We start from the raw sequence: 21,469 nt of genomic DNA, 5'->3' as shown, positions 1-21,469 counted from the left end.
AACATGAAGGGTGTGTTGTGCTCTTTTTCCCCTTTGACCGAGGTTATTTTTGTCCCACTGGGTTTTTGTTACTCGGTAAGGTTTTTAACGAGGCAACGAGAGAAGCACTGCGTTTGGACAACACAAGGGGGAGTGTTTAAGGATATCTCTATTTGTGTTTAGCCCAAACTCTAGGTTACTTGACCTAGTGGTAATAAGGTTCAATTAGAAGGATCTAGATTCCTAATCAATGTACGATTACTTTCATTGTATGATTGAGATTCTATGCATTGTAATCCTCTATATAAAGAAGCCCTATTATTAATGAGAACACACAGCAAATTCCTCTCAAATTTAGTTTCTCTACAACAAGGAATGGTTTTTTAGTTCCATTAGTTTGAAAAGTACTGTTGACATCATACAAAACCCTAAGAGTCTCTCTCTCTCTAGTCATTTAGAGCTGTTTTCACTTTTCAAGCTATGTCTGTCCGGCGATGGCCAACGTCAGTGCCAACCTTTGCCTCGCTGATGTTGTGGTGCTGCCAGACGGGTGGTGGTCATCATGGTAACCCAAATCCAAATGGGTTCGGGCTTGGTACCCTGTCCTGTTGCTTGGACGATGACGGCGGTGGGAGGCGGTACTCCTGGAATGGCAGTGATTGAGTCATGGCTAGTGCTTGGGCATCCATGTTGCCAGGGATGATGTTGGGGTTGGGCTGGGCTATTACTTCTTGGGCTCTAACCTTGGTTTGGGATTCTCCATTGGGTCATAGTTTGAGTTGCTGTTTTAGTTTATTCATTTTGATTACAATAATTCCCTACTTTGTTTTTTTTTTTTTTTTGAAGAGTAATTCCCTACTTTGTTAGGGAGCTATGCTTCTAGGTTTTTAGTGAGCGTCATTGAATCTAGTTTACTTTGCCTATTTACTATGTAGTAGTTAATAATCTATAGGCTCCCTTTATAAGCATGAAACCGTCAAATGATTGGACCTAATCTATATATCATTGTGCTATTACCACTAACTCTTTATTTACCCCGTAACAATAAAAAAAAAGATATCAATAACGGTAGAGTTATTAATATATCAAGAGAAAAATTCAACTACCGTCCCCAAACTGTTGTGCCAAGGCCAATTTGATACTCAAACTCTCAAACGTACCAATGTGATACCCAAAGTCTTATATTGATATCAACGAGATGCCTCCGTCCAATTTCCGTGACGGCTCCGTCAAATTGATGACGTGGCAAGCATGTGATATTTTTTTCAGGGGCAAAATTGTCATTCTTTACTAATTAATTTAAAAAAAACAAAAAAAAACAGATGTAGCATGAATAGTTCTCTCTCTCTCTCTCTCTCTCTCTCTCTCTCTCTCTCTCTCTCTCTCTCTCTCTCTCTCTCTCTCTCTCTCTCTCTCTCTCTCTCTCTCTCTCTCTCTCTCTCTCTCTCTCTCACTGGATCTTCTTCTTCTTCACAATCCTACCTCCAACTGCTCTCTTTTAATTCCGATAGCGGATTGATACCGGCGCCATAGGCCAAGTTTGTATAATCCTCAATTACCCCATTTGAAACCGCATCCGATTGATCATTGAGTCCGGTTGATCATCTATTAACTTCAATAAATGGTATGCAGATAGGATATGGGTATTGGCTCTTCTTTCTGGGTTAATATTTCCTTTCATCAATTCAGTTTTAAATCCTCTATCTCTGATTACCGGATCTGGGTTTCAATTTGGATCATCTTTAACTAACTCATCGTACTATTTATTCAACCAATCCCACATCCAAGAAACAATTCCTCATGTCATTAGAATCCGGTAGCATTCTCCTCCGTCGAGCCCAGGCTCATGTCGTTCTCTTCCCAAGCGCCGGCATGGGCCATCTGGCACCGTTTCTACGACTTGCCGCATTGCTATCCCAAAACCACCGCTGCCAGCTAACCCTCATCACCACCCACCCAACCATCTCACTCGCCGAGTCTTCTTTCATATCTGGCTTCCTCTCACGTCACTCAAGTCCATTTCCACCTCCCTGAGTCTTCTCTTATATTTTCTTCACCTCCTGGTCCTCCTCAACCAGAATGCCCTCCCTCTTTGCTTACTACCATGCCGTGGCAACCACAATGAATCTGGGATTTAGTGATGATGTTATTGAAATTCCTAGCATTAATCCTGCAGTGCCCATATCTTCAGTCCCTCCGTTAAGATTTAATGGGATTTTGATCAAAATTGAGTTGAGAAATTTGGATCAGATGATTCAGATTGAAGGAATCCCATTAAAATTTGGTAGACGAGGAGATGATTGAAGAAGGATCAGATTGGAAGAGAAGATGGACAAGGAAGAGAGAGAAAATGGTTGAGAAATTCGTAAAAAAAAAAAAAAAAGAAAAAAAAAAGAAGGTTATTTTGGTCTTTCACCTATTTTTTTATCTCCACGTGCTTGCCACGTTATCAATTTGACGGAACCGTCATGAAAATTAGACGGAGACACCTCGTTGATATCAATATAAGACTTTGGGTATCACATTGGTACGTTTGAGAGTTTGGATATCAAATTGGTCTTGGCACAATAATTTGGGGACGGTGGCTGAATTTTTCTCATATATCAATATGATCATATTCTTTCAAAAATTAGTTTGAAAAGTAGTTAAAAATTATCATATAATGGTGGGAAAATAAAAACTAAAAATTTTGGCCAAACATCTATAATCTACGTGTAGAATTCATAACCATTCATAATTTTTTTGGGAGTGCAACCAGAGCTGATTGTTGATTGTTCTCATCTCTTTTACCTGCAGGTGCTGTCTTTAGCATTAATTTCTTTCATGCACGTGCAACAAATATGGTGGACAGAAGCACCACTGTTGCAAGACCAACATAGGATTTGTAGTTCCCTCTTCCTGCACATGTAAATTGTACTCGATAGTATAGGGTGCGAATCAATATAATTTTACGTAATAATTAGTGTGGATGATCCTATATATACATACTAGAAGAGTCCACTCATTATATATGTGGAGAAAAGTTAAATGTAGTGGAAAAATTTCTAATACAACTACCACATTTTCTGTTTGTTTTATTCTTTTATTTTTTATTTTACAATTTATCATTTTATTCTTATTGATTAATTATATTTGATAGTTTTTTAATAAATAAAGGGTAAATTGGTAAAAAAAAGTTTTGGAGTGCAAACTCTCTTATCTTAATAACAGTATAGATTTACCATATTATCCTTATTGATTAATTATATTTCATAGTTTTTTAATAAAAAAAAGGTAAATTGGTAAAAAAATTTAATTTTGGAGAACAAGCTCTCTTCTCTTAATAATAGTGTGTATGACATATTTTTGCAATTTCAACGATAGATAGTGTAAAAAAAAAAAGAGAAAAAAAAGATATGTCGCACACTGGCATTAGTCAGTATTGATGATAGTGCTATTTACTTACCGTCAGTTGAACTTTTTGGCATGGCGGGTTTTTCTGTCTTCATAAAAGGGCTTGTATTATACCGTAACTGACAACTAGGGGCTAAAATCATCGCCCACATTCTTTCGGCGCAGAACTCCTGGTAACTGCCGATAGCCGCCTTCAAACATTTTTGGCAATCACTCCCAGTAATATCAGGCGTGCACTGCATCAAGCCATACAACCACGACGTGCCATTATCACCGGTTTTCGTATTTGCTTCCCCTGTCGAGAAATGAATGGGAGTTGTATTACCGAACGCGGCATTATCCACAAGCCAGCCCATCAACTTGGTCAGTCTCTGATTGAAATCACTGGTAGCGTTGTCGGAAACCTTTTTCACGCTGCACCAAAATCGAAATGGAAGCTCCTGCTCTGTGGCGAAAATGGAATGGTTTGAATATCGCAACATGCACTCCTCATAATACGCGGTGGTGTCTTGGAAGTCGGTGCAGTTTTCCCGGAGGGTTTGAGCTGCATGGTCGATGCAGTTATGGCAAACTTGAGAGCTAATGTCGCCTCGACAGAGATAAAGAGCATAGACTTTTTCGTGGTCGTCTCCGGCCGTGGAGTTGTAGAAGCTGGATCCAGAAGATTTGGAGGTGAGATCGGAGAGGAGGATGTCGACGTTGTCGTGGAACCCCGGGTTGTCAGTGAGATTGTATTCTTGGGAACAGTAATGGTGGATGTAGTGAAGCGGGTGATTCTGGGAATTGGAATCGCAAGAAACAAATTTGAGGAGGGAGAAAAATGATGAAAGGAGTATAATTAGCGATGTGGTTTGTGAGTGATGGAGAAGTATGGACATCTTTCTTGATTTGCTTGAGATCAATCATTTATATTTAGTACTAGGATATGTTAGTGGTTAAAAAGGCAGACAGTTCCGATTTAGTGAGGTTACTCCCTGAAAAGCTCTCACGATTCGCGTTGAAATGTTCAGCATCAACGTCTATGACTGATTCGATATGTGCATTCATGGAGCTACGTACATAGGAAGGGGAACCAAAAAATCGAGACAATATATAAGAATATACCAAATTTCCTAATGATAAATATAGTGCAAAGGTTGTTTGAAAAGGCAAGGGAGGTCATGGCATGCCCCTAGCCCCCCTAGGAAATGGATAGAATATGATACGCAGCTAAACTCTCCCTGATTTGTATGATCAATGGATTTCAAATGCTTGAAGAGCTATATTGACTAAAGAATATTGATTTCGATTGGAAAGCAATTTTCAATATATATAGTCACATATAAAATGGATCCAAATTGTACCCTGTATTTTGGCGTATAGTACGTTTACAAAACCATGGAGGTGATGTTAGCGAGTGTAAAGCCGAGTAAATGAAGCGTCATGTCCTGATACTTCAACAGATCTTGATCCAGAAGTGCTTGATTCTAAGCTCTGAATTGTACTTGTCCATGCTGCTGTTCATGAAAAATGCAGTCTGTGAGGGCTTAGGTAGAGTCAGAGAGTGACTATTTAACATGATAACAAGCGAAGCCATCGTTGGTCTCTCCTCTACATTCTCCTGAATACATAGTAATCCAATGTGAATACATCTCAATATTTCAGCTTTTGAAACTGTAGTCAGCAAACTGGATCGGTGAGGTTCAATGCCGTTTCTTCCTTCCAATTTATCCATGCCTGCAAAATTAGTGTTCTAGTCTGCTTAAATCCCACATAGACAGGTAGATTAATTTAAGATTCTTTTGAGTTTTTACAGACGTAACCAAGAAGATCCTCTGCATTCTTCTTCATGTGAAAACTACTATCTTTGACATATTTCTAGAATCAACATTCCAAAGCTAAAAACATCAGACTTGACGGAGAAGTTCACATGAGACATGGTATGCATACTTGGGAGACATATATCCGCTGTGTAGATGGCGATGTGTCAGCATAACTTCTAACAATGGAGTGTGATCCGCCACAAATTTTTGTTCTCTATAGACGACAGTAAAAGAGAAACTCAGTCACCCAAATTGACTAGATTACATTTGGTACGTGATGGTTTCTGCAGGGTAATAGTGAAACATTCCATAGCGGACCATTGTCTCATGAAACACATCATGGGGGACAGATGCAAAATACAATTCTTTCTTTATAGAGATTTAAACTGTGGAAGTAAAGCCACTTGTGCATCTTACTTCATGCTTAAGTTCTTGATAAGCATGATCTTCTTGATTAGTCAAAAATGGAGGCTTGCTTCATGCTTAAGTTCTTGATAAGCATGGTATTTTTGATAAGTCAAAGATTGTGACTTACTTCATGCTTAAGTTGTTGATAGGTCAAAGATTGTGACTTACTTCATACTTAAGTTGTTGATAGGTCAAAGATTGTGGCTACTTTCCAACATATGATAGTTGTAAAGATTGCATTTACAACTCATCTATAGCTAAGTTTCTTAAGCTTTAAGAAGCTAGTTGTAACCTCCTCTATCTAGTATAAATAGAGGTCTTGAGTTATAGAGTTGTAATCCCATGTTGTGGTGAGTGAAAACAAAGAGAGAAGGAGTGGAGTTTAGAGAGAAAATGGAGATTTCTCCTAAAACTCAAGTGGCTTTCCTTTGTTAGTGTGTATTTCCTCCTGTAATAAGAGAGAGGGTGTTGTCAATTGTTGCTCTCCTTATTGCAGAAGAGAAATTGTTGTATCCTTTTGCTATAGTGAAATCCTTCTACAATTTGCCTATCATCTTGTGCTTCACTCATTTTCATAGTTTCTACTTCAGTTGTAATTGGGTGCCCTATACCACAACGTTCCTAACAGTGGTATCAGAGCTCCGGGTTTATAGCCGGTTTTCGTGCTAAAGTGAGATCCAGTTAGTGGAAAGGAGGCATCTTTAACAATGGCGATGAAGTACGAAATAGAGAAGTTCAATGGGAACAATTTCTCATTGTGGAAAATGAGGATAAAAGCAGTCTTGAGAAAAGATAACTGCTTGGCAGCAATTGGAGATAGGCCTGAGGAGATCACTGACGATGGCAAGTGGAACGAGATGGATGGCAATGCGATTGCTAATCTGCATCTAGCACTAGCCGATGAAGTATTGTCAAGTGTGGCGGAGAAGAAGACGGCAAAAGAGATATGGGATACACTCACAAAATTGTACGAGGACAAATCACTACACAACAAAATCTTCTTGAAGAGAAAGCTATACACCCTTCGGATGATGGAGTCGACGACAATGACCGACCACATCAACACACTTAACACCTTGTTCTCACAGCTCACAGCAATGGAGCATAACATAGAGACGGGTGAACGTGCTGAAATTCTACTTCAAAGTCTACCTGATTCGTATGATCAACTCATCGTTAATTTAACCAACAATCTAGAAATACTAGTCTTCGATGATATTGCAGCTGCGGTTCTTGAAGAAGAAAGTCGGCGCAAGAGCAAAGAAGATAGATTGGGTGGCTCACAGCAGGCCGATGCTTTGATGATAACGAGAGGAAGATCAACGGAATGTGGCCCCAGTGGGAGTCAAAGTCAGAGTAGATCAAAATCTAGAAGTAAGAAGAATGTCAAGTGTCATCACTGTGGCAAGAAAGGGCACTACAAAAGGGAGTGTTGGCGTCTCAAGAAGAATGAAGAAACAAAAGGAAAAGGTCCTGAGTCATCAAGAGCTCAAGGTTGTGTAGCAAGTACCTCAGATGATGGTGAAGTCTTATACAGCGAGGCAACAACAGTTACTGAAGGGAGGAGAAAATTTGTTGATATCTAGCTTATAGACTCAGGAGCAACATGGCATATGACTCCCCGGAGAGAATGGTTCCACCAATATGAACCTATCTCAAGAGGAACTGTGTTCATGGGAGATGATTATCCCTATGAGATCGCTGGTATTGGTACTATCAACGTGAAGATGTATGATGGTACAGTTCGCACCATTCAGGAGGTACGACACGTGAAAGGCCTGAAGAAAAATCTATTGTCTTGGGGACAATTAGATAATAGCGGATACCAAATCCATGGTCAACATGGGATCATGAAAATAGTTAAAGGCGCGCTTGTGGTGATGAAAGCGGAAAAGATAGCTGCAAATCTGTACATGCTTAAAGGAGAAACACAACAAGAAGGAGAAGCATCTATAGTGTCAGTAAGATCTTTAGAAGAATCAACGATGATGTGGCACCGTAAGCTTGGCCACATGTCGGAACGAGGTTTGAAGATTCTTGCTGAACAAAAGCTTCTTCCAGGGCTCAAAAAGGTTTCATTACCCTTTTGTGAGCATTGTGTCACTAGTAAGCAGCACAGATTAAAGTTCAGCAGTTCTAATGCTAGAAGCAAAGCTATCTTAGAACTGATCCATTCCGATGTTTGGCAAGCACCAGTTCTATCCCTAGGAGGTGTAAGATACTTTGTGTCTTTTATTGATGATTACTCCAGGAGATGTTGGGTGTATCCAATCAAAAGGAAGGAGGACGTGTTTCCAGTTTTCAAAGTATTCAAAGCGCGTGTGGAGCTTGAATCTGAAAAGAAGATCAAGTGTTTGAGGACGGACAATGGAGGAGAATATACCAGTAATGAATTTGATAACTTCTGTAAACAAGAAGGTATCAAGAGGCAGTTCACAGTGGCACACACTCCACAACAAAATGGAGTAGCAGAGCGGATGAACAGAACCTTGTTAGAACGGACAAGAGCGATGTTGAGGACTGCGGAGATGGCCAAGTCATTTTGGGCAGAAGCAGTGAAGACCGCCTGTTATGTGATCAATCAGTCACCATCAACCGCAATTGATCTGAAGACGCCAATGGAGATGTGGACTGGTAAGCCAGCTGATTATTCTCGCTTACATACGTTTGGAAGTCATGTGTACGTTATGTACAATGCCCAAGAAACATCAAAACTGGATCCAAAATCCAGAGAATGTATTTTCTTAGGGTATGCTGATGGAGTTAAGGGGTACCGCCTGTGGGATCCCACTGCCCACAAGGTGATAATCAGCATAGATGTAGAAGATAAGGTACAAGGAAAAGAAAATGATAGCACTTCAAAAGAGAAACTAGAGACTACAATAGTTCGAGTAGTCCTGGCGATGTGTGGTACATTTGACTTGTGCTTAGAGCAGTTAGATGTGAAAACTGCGTTTCTTCATGGAGAACTTGAAGAAGAGATTTACATGCTCTAACCAGATGGATTTGAGGAAAAAGGAAAAAGAACTTGGTTTGCAGGTTGAACAAATCTCTGTACGGTCTCAAACAGGCGCCAAGATGTTGGTATAAGAGATTTGATTCCTTCATCATGAGCCTTGGATACAACAGACTCAGTCCAGATCCTTGTGCTTACTGCAAGAGATTTGGTGATGGAGATTTCATTATTCTGCTGTTGTATGTTGACGACATGTTGGTAGCAGGCCCCAACAAAGATCGTATTAAAGAATTGAAGGCACAGTTGGCTAGGGAGTTTGAAATGAAGGACTTGGGACCAGCAAACAAGATTCTAGGGATGCAAATTTACCGAGACAGAAATAGTAGGAAGATTTGGCTCTCTCAGAAAAACTACTTGAAGAAAATCTTGTGTCGCTTCAACATGCAAGATTGTGAGTCAATCTCTACCCCTCTTCCTATTAATTTCAAGTTATCCTCAAGTATGAGCCCTAGCAACGAAGCAGAGAGGATGAAAATGTCTCGAGTATCGTATGCATCAGTAGTGGGTAGCTTAATGTTCGCTATGGTGTGCACAAGACCAGACATTGCACAAGCAGTGGGAGCGGTTAGTCGATACATGGAGAATCCTGGTAGAGAGCATTGGAATGCTGTGAAGAGGACCCTGAGATATGTCAAGGGTATCTCAAATGCTGCATTATGTTATGAAGGATCAGTTTGGTGTCGATCCTCTATTGGCCTAGCAGAAACATAAGCAGTGTGGACATGGCAAAGTAGAAAGGATAGAAGAATTGCAAAAGTGACTTTAAGTGGGAGATATGTAGAAGTAAAGCCACTTGTGCATCTTACTTCATACTTAAGTTCTTGATAAGCATGATCTTCTTGATTAGTCAAAAATGGAGGCTTGCTTTATGCTTAAGTTCTTGATAAGCATGGTATTTTTGATAAGTCAAAGATTGTGACTTACTTCATGCTTAAGTTGTTGATAGGTCAAAGATTGTGACTTACTTCATACTTAAGTTGTTGATAGGTCAAAGATTGTGGCTACTTTCCAACATATGATAGTTGTAAAGATTGCATTTACAACTCATCTATAGCTAAGTTTCTTAAGCTTTAAGAAGCTAGTTGTAACCTCCTCTATCTAGTATAAATAGAGGTCTCGAGTTATAGAGTTGTAATCCCATGTTGTGGTGAGTGAAAACAAAGAGAGAAGGAGTGGAGTTTAGAGAGAAAATGGAGATTTCTCCTAAAACTCAAGTGTCTTTCCTTTGTTAGTGTGTATTTCCACCTGTTATAAGAGAGATGGTGTTGTCAATTGTTGCTCTCCTTATTGCAGAAGAGAAATTGTTGTATCCTTTTGCTATAGTGAAATCCTTCTACAATTTGCCTATCATCTTGTGCTTCACTCATTTTCATAGTTTCTACTTCAGTTGTAATTGGGTGCCCTATACCACAACGTTCCTAACATAAACATGTTGTACGCCGATAGGAGCTAATCTAAAAATGTGAACTTTATTTGCAGTAATTGACAATAGTTCATTTCAGCATCAACTCTGACTGAGGAACAGAGTATAGCCAGACCCAGAGCCAGAGCATGCTTACTTGGGAAGCTATTCTACCAGGCATTTCCATACAATTCAGCAAAACCAAACAAGAGGACACCAAAGCTAACTTCCGCTAAGAATAGCTAGCAAGAAAAAGGTGTGCTGAAAATAGTCCAAAAGGTCAAAATATGAGGGAATATGGCACATACATACTCATCAGTCATCACTAGCGAGGATCTGGATTCGTAATTGAAGCCTCATTTATTGACTCTGTCAGTTCGGTGATGTCTGATTCATCATTATATTGCAAAAAATATCCAGGTCGCAATGGTTGTGAGAGTGTAACAGAATTGCTATTAAGCATGGAAACAACTGAAGACATAGTTGGTCTCCTATTCAGATTTTCTTGGACGCAAAGTAAGCCAATGTGAATACATCTCATTGTTTCAATCCTTGAACTCTGTGTCAACATTGGATCTATGATATTATGAACTGTGTCCTCTTTCCAACTTCGCCATGCCTACAAAAAAGAGTTTATAGTTTTAGTAAAATGAAATCATACTTGTTTCTCAGGCAACAGAGCAAATGCACTCTACTTACATAGCTGAGAAGGTCCTGTTCATTCTCACCATTTCGAAAAGTGCTCACTTTCTTGCTACTCACGATCTCAAGAACTAACACACCAAGACTGTAGACATCCGATTTGACAGAGAAACGCCCATGGTTATCATACTCTGGAGCCATGTATCCACTGCATGATTGTATGCATCAAATTAGACTTCATGCTGTTTCTTTTGCATAGGGACTTCAACAATTATATGGTACATAGTGCAAAGGGACATAATTTGACACTTACTGGGTCCCTGCGACTCTGTTTGTGTGTCCATGAGTTTGATCCATCAGAAATAATCTTGCCAAGCCAAAATCTGCAATTTTAGGATTCATATCTCCATCTAATAAAATATTGCTGGGTTTAAGGTCACAATGGATAATTCGAAGTCGAGAATCTTCATGGAGGTAGAGAATCCCTCGAGCAATGCCTCCTACGATTTTGTAACGTGTGTCCCAATCCAAATGCCCATGATTGATTGGATCTATTATAATTCCATTAAAATGAATATGACCTTTGTTAAATTTCTCTCTTTTTTTTCTCTTGATTTTGTGTAACACAAAAACTAATAGAAATTAGAGTCAATGAGAGCAAAGAAGTAGAAAAGATACCAAAGATGAAGTGATTAGGACTCGTGTTAGGCACGTATTCGTAAATTAGGATCCTTTCCTTCATTTTCAAGCAAAATCCCAGGAGCCTTACTAAATTCCGATGTTGAAGTTGAGCAACTAATGTGACCTCATTTTTGAACTCTCGGTCACCCTGTTCAAAATTCTTTGAGAGCCTTTTGACAGCTATATATTGTCCATTAGCTAGACGACCCTGCAATCAAAGTTAGTAAAGAAACAAATGAATATCAAGGAAGAACTTAATAATATCTTACTAGCATGTCATCGAAAAAAAACAAAAAAACAAAACTTGGCGGCTTCTTTTGTTATGATATTTAGTGTACTTTTACCTTATAAACAACTCCAAATCCACCGCTTATTTTCATCAGAGAAGTCATCTGTTGCATCTCTAATAGTTTCAAAGTCATATTGCAATGAATCTGCCAAACTAATTTCACCGGAATTATCATCAGAAAATTATCAAATTGATTAGCACATGCTTGAACACATCAAATGAGATAAATGCATTAATTACATCAAAATCTTACTACATATATTATGATTCAATTGAACAATAATATAATGGTGCCTGAATGTATATGATGTGTAAAACAAACCGATCAATTCTCATTGTATGCTAGAACAGAGTCTGTTCAACAAAGTATCTCTATGTTGTTACAGCATATGAAAACATTTAATTTGAGGTTACAAAACATACAGTTGGACTTACTTTCAAGATTTCGCTTCTTTGCTCTAACGAAAATGCATATGCTGACGAGAAGTGTGAGGATAAAAGCAATCACGGCCACAATGATGATGATCATGGTAGTTTTCTCCTTCTTTTCTGAAACAAAAGGGAGAGAGAAAAAAGTCAAATAGGGAGGTACTTATATCGAGTAAAAAATAAGAAATCAAAGGAAAATTAATTGACTATATGGCATCAATTAAGTTCAAGCATGTGCAGGGGAACCATACCTTTTTTTGGTGGAAGACTTACTTCCGAATCGGCTGTAGACTCGTAGAAAAGAGTGGCCTCAAACCTTACACTGCAGCTGGGTTTAAGAACTCTGCCTCCTTGCTTTCCACCACAACATGTTGGAATATTTGAGATAGCATCTTGTAGGCAATTGCGGCAATTGTCCTTGTCCATATCTGGAGTGCACTGAACAAGTCCATATATTGCTTGATATTTTGGAACAACTTGGAGAGTGGTATGTCCTGCTGCATATTTTTTGAGAGAGTCCCCTGATGCCGCTTTCTCCCTTAAGGTATCCAACAAGGAATTTAGCAGTGGTGTAAACTGTTATATGTTCGCTGCATCGGTAGGGCTAGGGACATACTTGATAGGTTCATCTTCCTGAATACCAAATATTAACTTGCTCGAGTATCGTACCATACATACAAGGCTGAGTCCATAGGATCGCTTCCTTTTGATGTGAGCAATTCTGGAAGAGAAGTTGACTGGCCTCCTTGACACAAATATGGCATATGTCCATTGCGATATCTCCTCTACACAATGCAATTGCATTAACCTTGTTGGGGTCCTGTCCCATGGAAGAATTGTAAAACCCGTAATTGATTTGGGTGTTGGAAGAGAAGTTTGACAGGAGGTTTGACATGCAGTTTTTGATGTGCAAGCAATTAGTGACACTATCGTTTGCTATAAACCAACACTAACGAGGGTACAATTCAGTAATTGATGCTTCATTAACTGAACAGACTGAGGTGCTAGTGTGTTGATTTGATGATTCAGACGTTACTGATGGCATTCTCATCTCTTCTCTACTATGCAGGCAAAATGCTGGCTTTTGAGGCGATGGCGCAGTAACTGAGTAACTGCTTAGCATGAGATTTATAGTTTGCATTGTAGGTCTCTCCTCTGGATTTTCTTGAACACACAATAAACCAATATGGATACATCTGATTACTTCATTTCTTGAATAAGAACCTCTCAGATTTGAATCCAACAACTCTTCTGGCGTCCCATCCCCCCAATGTTTCCAAGCCTAGAATTTTTTTCATGAGTCCCTCAAGATGTTGAAATCATTAAAAAATTGTAAAATTTCTCAAATGTCTTATACTCACATAGGTCAAGAGGTCTTCGCCGCTGTCTGATTGATAGAAGCTAGTGTTCTTCTCGCCAGTTACAATCTCCAAGATTAAGACACCAAGACTGTACACATCAGACTTCACCGAGAATTGTCCGTGCATTGCATACTCCGGAGGCATGTAACCACTAAAATCAGCAGCAACAATAAAGCTATATGTTAGTACTTAGCAGAAACATAATATAAAACCAGTGATATCAATTTTTTATATATGAATTATGAAGACAATCAAATTTCTGTACTTACTAAGTTCCGACAATCCTTATGGTATTTCCTTGTGTTTGATCACCTCCAAATATTCTTGCCATGCCAAAATCTGCTATTTTTGGGTTCATTTCCCCATCTAACAATACGTTGCTCGCTTTAAGATCTCGATGTATGATTTTAAGCCGAGAATCTTGATGGAGATAGAGAATGCCTCTAGCAATCCCACTGATAATCTTGTATCTGCTTGACCAATCCAACTTTACTTGAATGTCCGAGTCTAATTCCATGTTTGTCAGAAGGAAGTATACAGGTTAGAATAAGTAAATCAATTCACTTACAGAACAGCTCATTTAATCAATTGACCTTGATGATTACATATCCTACAAGGCACATACCGAATAAAAAGTGGTCAAGGCTTTTGTTCTGCACAAGTTCATAAACAAGTATCTTTTCTTCTCCTTCAGAGCAAAACCCCAGCAGCCTCACTAAATTTCTGTGCAGAAGCTTGGCGACCAAAACCACCTCATTTTTAAACTGCTCAACACCTTGCCCGGAGCTTCTAGATAACCTCTTCACAGCTATTTCTTGCCCATTAGGGAGTGTTCCCTGAGAATTAATATAGAAACAAACAGAGACCTAATTAATTAACCATCATGAAATCTCTCATATATATTTTACGAAAATGATCACCTGGTCAGTTATTAACCAAGAAAATAATGCTCAACCACCCTTGGATGTAAATCCAATGGCAGAGAGAATTATTATTAAGTTGAGGTGTTTTGTTTTCCACCCTTGGATGTAAATCTAAGGGTTATTGAGCATAAATTCTTTGGTCAGCAACTGACCAGGTGAACACTACTGTATATTTTATATGCAGCACATTTATGAATCAAACGTCATTATTACCTTGTAAACCTCTCCAAAGCCACCTTCCCCTAATCTATTATTAACAGAGAACTGGTTTGTGGCTGCTTCAATTGTAGCAAAATCAAACCGCAATGACTCCACATTAGTAATTTCATTATCTCCTGCACCATCAACAACTGTAATAAATTAATAATAGGCATACTTAAAACTAAAACCGTACAAGAGCAAAGAAAAAACATGCATGTTACCATTCTGTCCCTGTAAAGCATCATATTTTTTTCTTGTCCTGCTTCTTAGAAAAAAGCAGCCTACCAAGAAAAGCACCAAGGCAATTGGAACAACAATGGCCACTATGATAAGGATGAGATTTTGTCGTTTCCTGCATAGAGTCAATATTAAGATTAATGCAATTGTAGGGGTGAGACAACACATTACATTAGCTATAGTACTCTTGCTATTCATTTTACCTTGAGATCTCGTTACTGAACCTGGAGGAGGGGGAGGAAGAAGCAGTGATGGTGGCGGTGGCGATGCCGCTGGTGGAGGTGTGGCAGCTTGAGCTCTGTAAAATGGATAGATTTCATATCGAACATTGCAACTAGGACATAAGACTACTCCCCCTTGCTTTCCATAAAAAGAAACTGGAATAGCTGCAATAGCTTCTGTAAGACAACCTTCACAGCTTAGGCTCGATAGGTCTGGTGTGCACTGCACAAGGGTGTACAACGGCTGAAAATCTGTGAAGTTCACTTCTTTTGTTTTGAGTTTTTTCACACCTGAAGGTGCACTAGCAGCAGGTCTCACCAAGCTCTTCAGAGTTTGTCCCAGCAGCGGCATGAAGCGGTCAGGCTCAGTGATATTCCCCGTGTTGAGGAAGGAAACTTGAGGAGATGTCTCCGAGTTGCCAAAGAAGGATGTGTTTGAGTAGCGTAACATGCAATCTGCATACCATATTAATGAGATTTTGCTCAAGGGGCAATACTTTTGGACTCCTCCTCTGGCTATAGTAGACACACATTCTTGACATTTTTCAGGGGTGACATCGCCAAGGCAACTAAATGAACCGTAAACAGTCGTGCCGGGGTCTTGGGAGCCGACTGTGGTGTTGTGGAATCCGAGGTCATTGGTGGCGTTGGAGGTGAGATAGGAGAGGAGGAGATTGAGATTGGACTCGTAGGTGCTGTTGGGAGTGAAAGTTGTTGTGTTTGAACAGAAATGGGACATGTCAGGAATTTCAGCTTCGACGCTGAGGCTATGGAAACCAAGAACGGAGAGCAGCACAAAGGACATGAGCACATGAGAACAAGGCATTATGTTGATCTGTTTCTGATCCATGATGATTACTCCCTTAGTTCCTGTTACCATATATAAATTAAAAATTCCGTGTTTTAGGCATTAGATTGACAGGAGTGAAGACCAGGGATACATGTTGAAAGTCGCCGCGGACTTTAAAAAATGAAGGTCCCATGCATTAAGGAGTAAGGGTCGTGGAAATTAACAACAGGATTGAAAAAAGTCATTGAACCAAGAGGGTCGAGCCATGTGCGTTTGGCGTGGGTTTCACGCTCTGTTGATGTTAGGAATACCCAAAAAAAAAACAAAACCTTTGAGGTCAGTAAATTTATGTTTACTGCAATCACATGCTGTGCACGTGTTTCATAACCGGATCAAAGAAGGATGATGATGACCGACCGACCGACCGACCGAAAACCCGAAATCTGAATTTCATCAAAAGCCTAATCTTATTATTATTATTATTTTTTTTTTTAACACAAATGCTTCTAGGAGTGGGCCGGCCGAATAACCAAGCTTGGGATTACCCAGGTGAGTTATCTCTATATTTCATCTCTGATTTGTTGTTCTAATTTTTTCTTTTCAATTACTGTAATTGTAATTTTCCCCTCTTTCTCTCTTGAGTGGGCGAGTTACTCACCTCTTCAATATTTGCATTCAGCATCATCCCATCAAGCTCTGCATGTAGCCTTGTGGGTTCTTTTACTTTCTGTTTTACCAATTTGGAGTTAGCTCTATACTTTGGCTGCTAATAAAATGAAATTGAAAAACAAAACTTTTGCACCGGGAGCTCTTGACAGTTTACATTTTGAGAATTACTGGATAATATCAGAGTATATAGCGTACACAGTACACACATTTTGTAGCTACTGCTCTCTCATTTTATTGCTTAATCCACTTAATGGGGTCGTGGAAAGGGATTCTCTTAGGATTGCAATATTTCCTAAAAATTTGTTACTTGATTTAAACAGCTGTCTTCCTTTTAAACTCAGATGAAAGTATGCATGCAGGGTCTCCATTTCTCTGTCTTTTTATTGCATCTATATGTTTTTATGATGACTTCTTATAACTTATTGGAGATGCATTGATAAAATTTATGCTTGGTCTTTGAATTACAACCAGATTTTTGGGTTAGGAATTTGTCAAGTGTGAACTTGATAAGTGAAATTTCTAGCTACGCATGTGTGACTGCTGCTTCTTATTGCATAGACTGACTTGTGAGTTCATTTTCTGTTTCATGATACCAGCCTTTGATGTTTCTGTCTAATGCAACCTTGTATTTATAGATTTCAGACGATGATTATAATGCTGATTTTATATGTTTTCAACTGTAATGGTATAATTAGGAGTTTTGTCTCAAGTATTGCTTGGATAATTCCCGTGAACTCTAGTATGTTGAACTGCTGGAACTCACTGACAGTTATGTTATTGAGAAAGTGTCACGGAGCTTCACCCAAATCTCAGTTCAATGGTCTTAGTTCTTGTATGATTTAGGAACTTGTATTAAAGTGGAAATGAACTATTCTATTTCACCAGTTAGATCTAAAAGTATGGATACTTATTGTCATCCCAATTACATAAGAATTGTATCTTAATAGGATCTTTATCTGGTGGAGCTCCAACAACTTGGACTATAATTGTAACCAATCAAACTCACTGTGCCTGTTGGAAACGTTTGTGAATGGAATCTTGAAAAGAAATAAAGTGCAATCCACTATGAAGGAACCTAGTGTCAATTAGAAGCTGCTGATAGTGTGGTTTCGAATAAGTTTAGATAGTATGGGTTTCGAAGGGTTTTTTGGCTGGACTAGTAAGTGGGGTTTTAGTGTGGTTTCGAATAAGTTTTAGATAGTATAGGTTTTGAAGGGGCTTTTGGCTGGACTAGTTAGTGGGGTTCTGGTTTCAGATTTGGGTTTCTTTTGGGAGGTGGGTGTACTTCGTGGAGTTGTTCTAGAGGTTTTTCAAGGATTCAGAACTGGGTTTGTGGAGGAATTCAGGAATTCAATTTGTTCTATCATATCTACAGGTAACGTTGCAGGTCAGTTTTGCCAGAAGATTTAGTGGGTTCTTGCAGATTTTTGCAGGCAATTAGCAAAGAAAAGATGCACTGTTCTGCAGTTTCAAGGTTCTTAAAGACTTGGTTTGAGGAATTGATGTTTGGTTCTTCAGCGTTTTAATTTTTAGGCTAATTTTGGCTTATATAGTAAGGGTTTCGAATAAGTTCTGACTCCAGTTTATGGGTAAATTATGTTGCTGGAATGAGTGGGGTCTAAACATAGATTAGATCCAATGCTAGATCTAGTTTTTCTAGGATCGGAGTGGCAATTCAGGATTTAAAGTCGAGCCAGCAACTGGCAGGAAAAATTGGTTGTGACCTCTACCCGTTCTGTGGAAAGGACGCCCTCTAACCTGCTGAGGTAATATCTTTTCATGTTGGCAATTCATTTTTCAGTTCCTTTTGTAATGCATGAAATGATGAGACCAATATTTGATTTGCCCTATGTAATTGGATATAACTATATAAGATGGACATAGAAAGCTACATGTAAACTATGTTGCTGGAATGACTGGATTTGTTCAAGCACAAGCTATCCTTTTTCATTCATTTCGATCAGTTTCAGAATCTTTTGTTTCTCCTGAAGTTCTGCATTAGTTAATAACTTGGAGTTGCAGAAGTTAGTTAAAGTTTTAATAACCTGGAAGACAATTTAATCTGATCCATGTGTTCATTATACCCAGGCTGCTAGAGTTTTTGAAAGTCAATTGGCAGAGTCCATCTTGGAAGGTGATGAGCAACTTGCATTTCAAAAGCTTGCAACTACAACACTTGAAAAACTAACGCCGATGATAGAAGGGAACGGAGAGTTTTGGTCAGGCTAGGTGGAGGCTAGTGTATGCACCAGAGATCCCTAGCTTGCTTTCTGTTGATCCTACTGTGGATCCTCTCAAATCCCTGGCCAGTAATATTTCATTTGGTACAGAAGTTGAAGTCCAACTTGGGAAAACGTCTTCGGGTGTTTTTCAAGCAAACTCCTTAATCTGCTTTCGATATTGTTGCAACTCACATTTGATATTCTCCAGATGCATCGGTTCTTCAAAAGTTTTGGAAACTTTGTGTGCAACAGCTCATTATTTCAGGTATTCAAGTTTTATAATTTCCTCTACGGCGTAGTAGTGATATTTTCAGTTCAGGCTCGCTTGTTCAGTTACGATTGGACATATATGCCTGCAGGTGATGGCGTCAAATAAGGCCTCAAGTGACAACAATGGTGGGAGAAGAGAAGAACACTCAGAGAAAGGTTTGCTGCCAACAAATCAATTCATGTTACTACTGGATTCCACATTAGTGTGTTTGAAGGTATTTCTTTGTTGAAGTCCAAAGTAGCTGCTGTAAAATCTGATGTGGGGAGGCTCAGACCAACGGTTGGATGTTTGGAACCCAATATTGGGACATTGACACAAAAAATAGTTGAAGTACCAGACTTAGTGTGAGAACTGAAAGTTGGTTTGTACTTTAGCACTCCAAATTTGTAATGACTGACCATCTGAGGATCATCATATACTGCAGATGGGAAAGTATTGCAGATTTGTTTTATGCCTCCATATTCCAGGACACATGCTCTGTGTTATGCTCTGAATAATTGTAATTGAGAGTGCACTTGGAACTGTAGTGTCAAATTTTAGTTTCATGGTGAAGAAAACATTTAGTAGGGTGAAAATAACTTCACCCCTTGATTTTAGTGCGACGTCGAGTTGTAGGATATGAAGTTCTATAGTACATCCTTATTTCAAGAATTACTTCAAAAGGCTGAAAACATAATGAAACTATTTATCCTTTCTGTTGATGTTCAGCTCTGTTTTCAAATTATGGGTGATATGATTCTCTGGGTTTTTTGCCAAGGGACTTGTGGCAAGAATCTTGAGCTTGAGAATCGGTTTAGAAATTCTAAATTTTATCTTTCTCAGGCAAGAAAAAAGCTCACTAACAATATCTTATCATATGTATATAAAGACGCAGAAATTCATTCTTCAAAGGAACTAAACTTTTGAGCATGATTCATACCGAACGGATCCTAAACCTTCAACTTTAGATACCGAAATCTAAATTTTCATCCTTGTTACTAATAATTTATTAGAGTTGTATAAGGGAATTGAACAATGACAGGTTATTGAGTTTAATTATGAGATATTTAGAGTTATTTTAGTCTAAATCTTAAAGTGGATTACTTTTATAAACATATATTTATATACCGTAGACTTCAAAGGATAATCTCTATCAATTCAAAGAAATTGGGGAAACCTACTTTAGATGAGATTATTATAAATTATGCGTGTGGTAAAAAAATTTAGTCAATTTCACCGTAGTTTCGAACCCGATCGGATTGGTAAATCGTAGTCACTTATACATCCTCTTGGTTGATCGATAGTGTGACGATCGCGAAACGTGCTTATTTTTTCACATCACGTCTATAAATACTCCGTCAGTAGATATGCATGGACATAAGATAAAAATTTTAATTTTAATTATAAAGACCTTGACTTATACCAATTTGCCCACTAAGGTTGTATGACTTATACATTCCATTTAAGTTGTTGAGGTCCATTCTAAAGCAATGATGAGGTGGAAAATGAATTTGAGAAAGCAACCGCTCGATGGAAAGATTATAATGTTTTATGGTGGTTGTCACAAATTCAGCCGATTTGGTCTCGTTTCGAATTCGATCACCTAAGTCAAACATAGTTACTTTTATAACCTTATATTTATATACCATGGACTCCAAAGGGCAGCCTCTATCAATTCAAAGAAATTGGGGAAGCTAACTGTTGGATGAGATTATTACAATAAATTATGCGCGTGGTACAAAATTTAGTTAATTTCATTGTAGTTTTAAACCCGATCGGATTGGTCAACAGTAGAAGGTGCTTCCCCAATTTGAATGTCCTCTTGGTTGACCGATGACGTGACGACCGCGAAACGTGCTTATTTTTTCACACCACGTCTATAAATACTCCATCGATAGATGTACATGGACATAAGATAAAATTTTCAATTTTAAAGGCCATGATCAAGCAATGGACAAATAGACGGCTTACCACGTGTGGATTTTCTTTTTCCTTAAAACAATTTTCAAAATTCTGAAACATTCAAAAAATTGTAATAAATAGTTCAGGTGTCTGAAAAATTTTCCCCAAATTCTCACAGACTCCGCCCATCGCACAGTTTATCTAAATCCACAAATAGAAGGTGTATATGCATATATAGGGTTGATCGTTTTAACCTATGTCAAAACAACGGCAAACAGGGTTAATTTTTACATAGTATCTAAGACTACATGGTAAATATATCGGTAATGTCAAATTTATCCGTTCCCAATTTTGATTATTTGGATCGCACAAAATCCCTATATACTTACTAATGTAGTCTAACTTGTTTATTAGTTATATGAAAAAGTATATCTTCCATAACCAACAAGGTGGGGGAAATAGAATTTATCAAAACTGACCATTGGATGTTATCATGACAATAAGAAATGGGTGTGGTCAAAATTTCAGCTATTTTCGTCGTCGTTTAGGTTTCGATCTACTAGGTCAACCCTAAACCCTAAATACCACATAAAACTAGGGTGGTGCTATTCACACACCCTTTTTCTCTATTCACACACCCTTTCTAATTTTC

At 38.6% G+C, this 21,469-nt stretch overlaps 2 protein-coding genes, 1 long non-coding RNA gene and 1 pseudogene across 4 annotated transcripts; 1 reads left to right on the top strand and 3 right to left on the bottom strand.

Moving 5' to 3' along the window:
- Positions 1–2,583: 2,583 nt before the first annotated feature.
- Positions 2,584–4,438, bottom strand: LOC112164833 (cysteine-rich repeat secretory protein 57). Its single transcript, XM_024301162.2, has 2 exons — positions 3,425–4,438; positions 2,584–2,877 (listed from the first exon to the last, which is right to left on the bottom strand). Exons 1-2 carry the CDS (start codon positions 4,248–4,250, stop codon positions 2,801–2,803), a joined length of 903 nt encoding a protein of 300 aa, XP_024156930.2. The 5' UTR covers positions 4,251–4,438; the 3' UTR covers positions 2,584–2,800.
- A 5,610-nt stretch (positions 4,439–10,048) lies between these two features.
- Positions 10,049–12,973, bottom strand: LOC112201944 (annotated as a pseudogene).
- On the bottom strand, positions 12,959–16,214 carry LOC112164835 (cysteine-rich receptor-like protein kinase 25). The gene is made up of 7 exons (XM_040506178.1): positions 14,949–16,214; positions 14,748–14,849; positions 14,539–14,675; positions 14,028–14,238; positions 13,672–13,909; positions 13,403–13,553; positions 12,959–13,323 (listed from the first exon to the last, which is right to left on the bottom strand). The coding sequence occupies exons 1-7, from the start codon at positions 15,862–15,864 to the stop codon at positions 12,991–12,993; spliced, it is 2,088 nt and encodes a 695-aa protein (XP_040362112.1). The 5' UTR covers positions 15,865–16,214; the 3' UTR covers positions 12,959–12,990.
- Positions 16,215–16,293: 79 nt separating this feature from the next.
- LOC112164836 lies at positions 16,294–19,532 on the top strand. 2 transcript variants are annotated; one of them, XR_005799694.1, is made up of 4 exons: positions 16,294–16,323; positions 17,391–18,209; positions 18,532–18,930; positions 19,025–19,532. It is a non-coding gene; the product is annotated as an uncharacterized LOC112164836 (long non-coding RNA). The 2 variants fall into 2 exon arrangements; XR_002922526.2 differs by lacking the exon at positions 16,294–16,323 and having other exon boundaries at positions 17,241–18,209.
- Positions 19,533–21,469: the final 1,937 nt, after the last annotated feature.

The sequence above is a fragment of the Rosa chinensis genome, chromosome 5, assembly GCF_002994745.2.
Source record: "Rosa chinensis cultivar Old Blush chromosome 5, RchiOBHm-V2, whole genome shotgun sequence".
In the NCBI taxonomy this organism is placed as follows: domain Eukaryota; kingdom Viridiplantae; phylum Streptophyta; class Magnoliopsida; order Rosales; family Rosaceae; genus Rosa; species Rosa chinensis.
The sequence above is the reverse complement of the archived record's forward strand: the minus strand, read 5'-3'. Positions and strand labels throughout refer to the sequence as shown.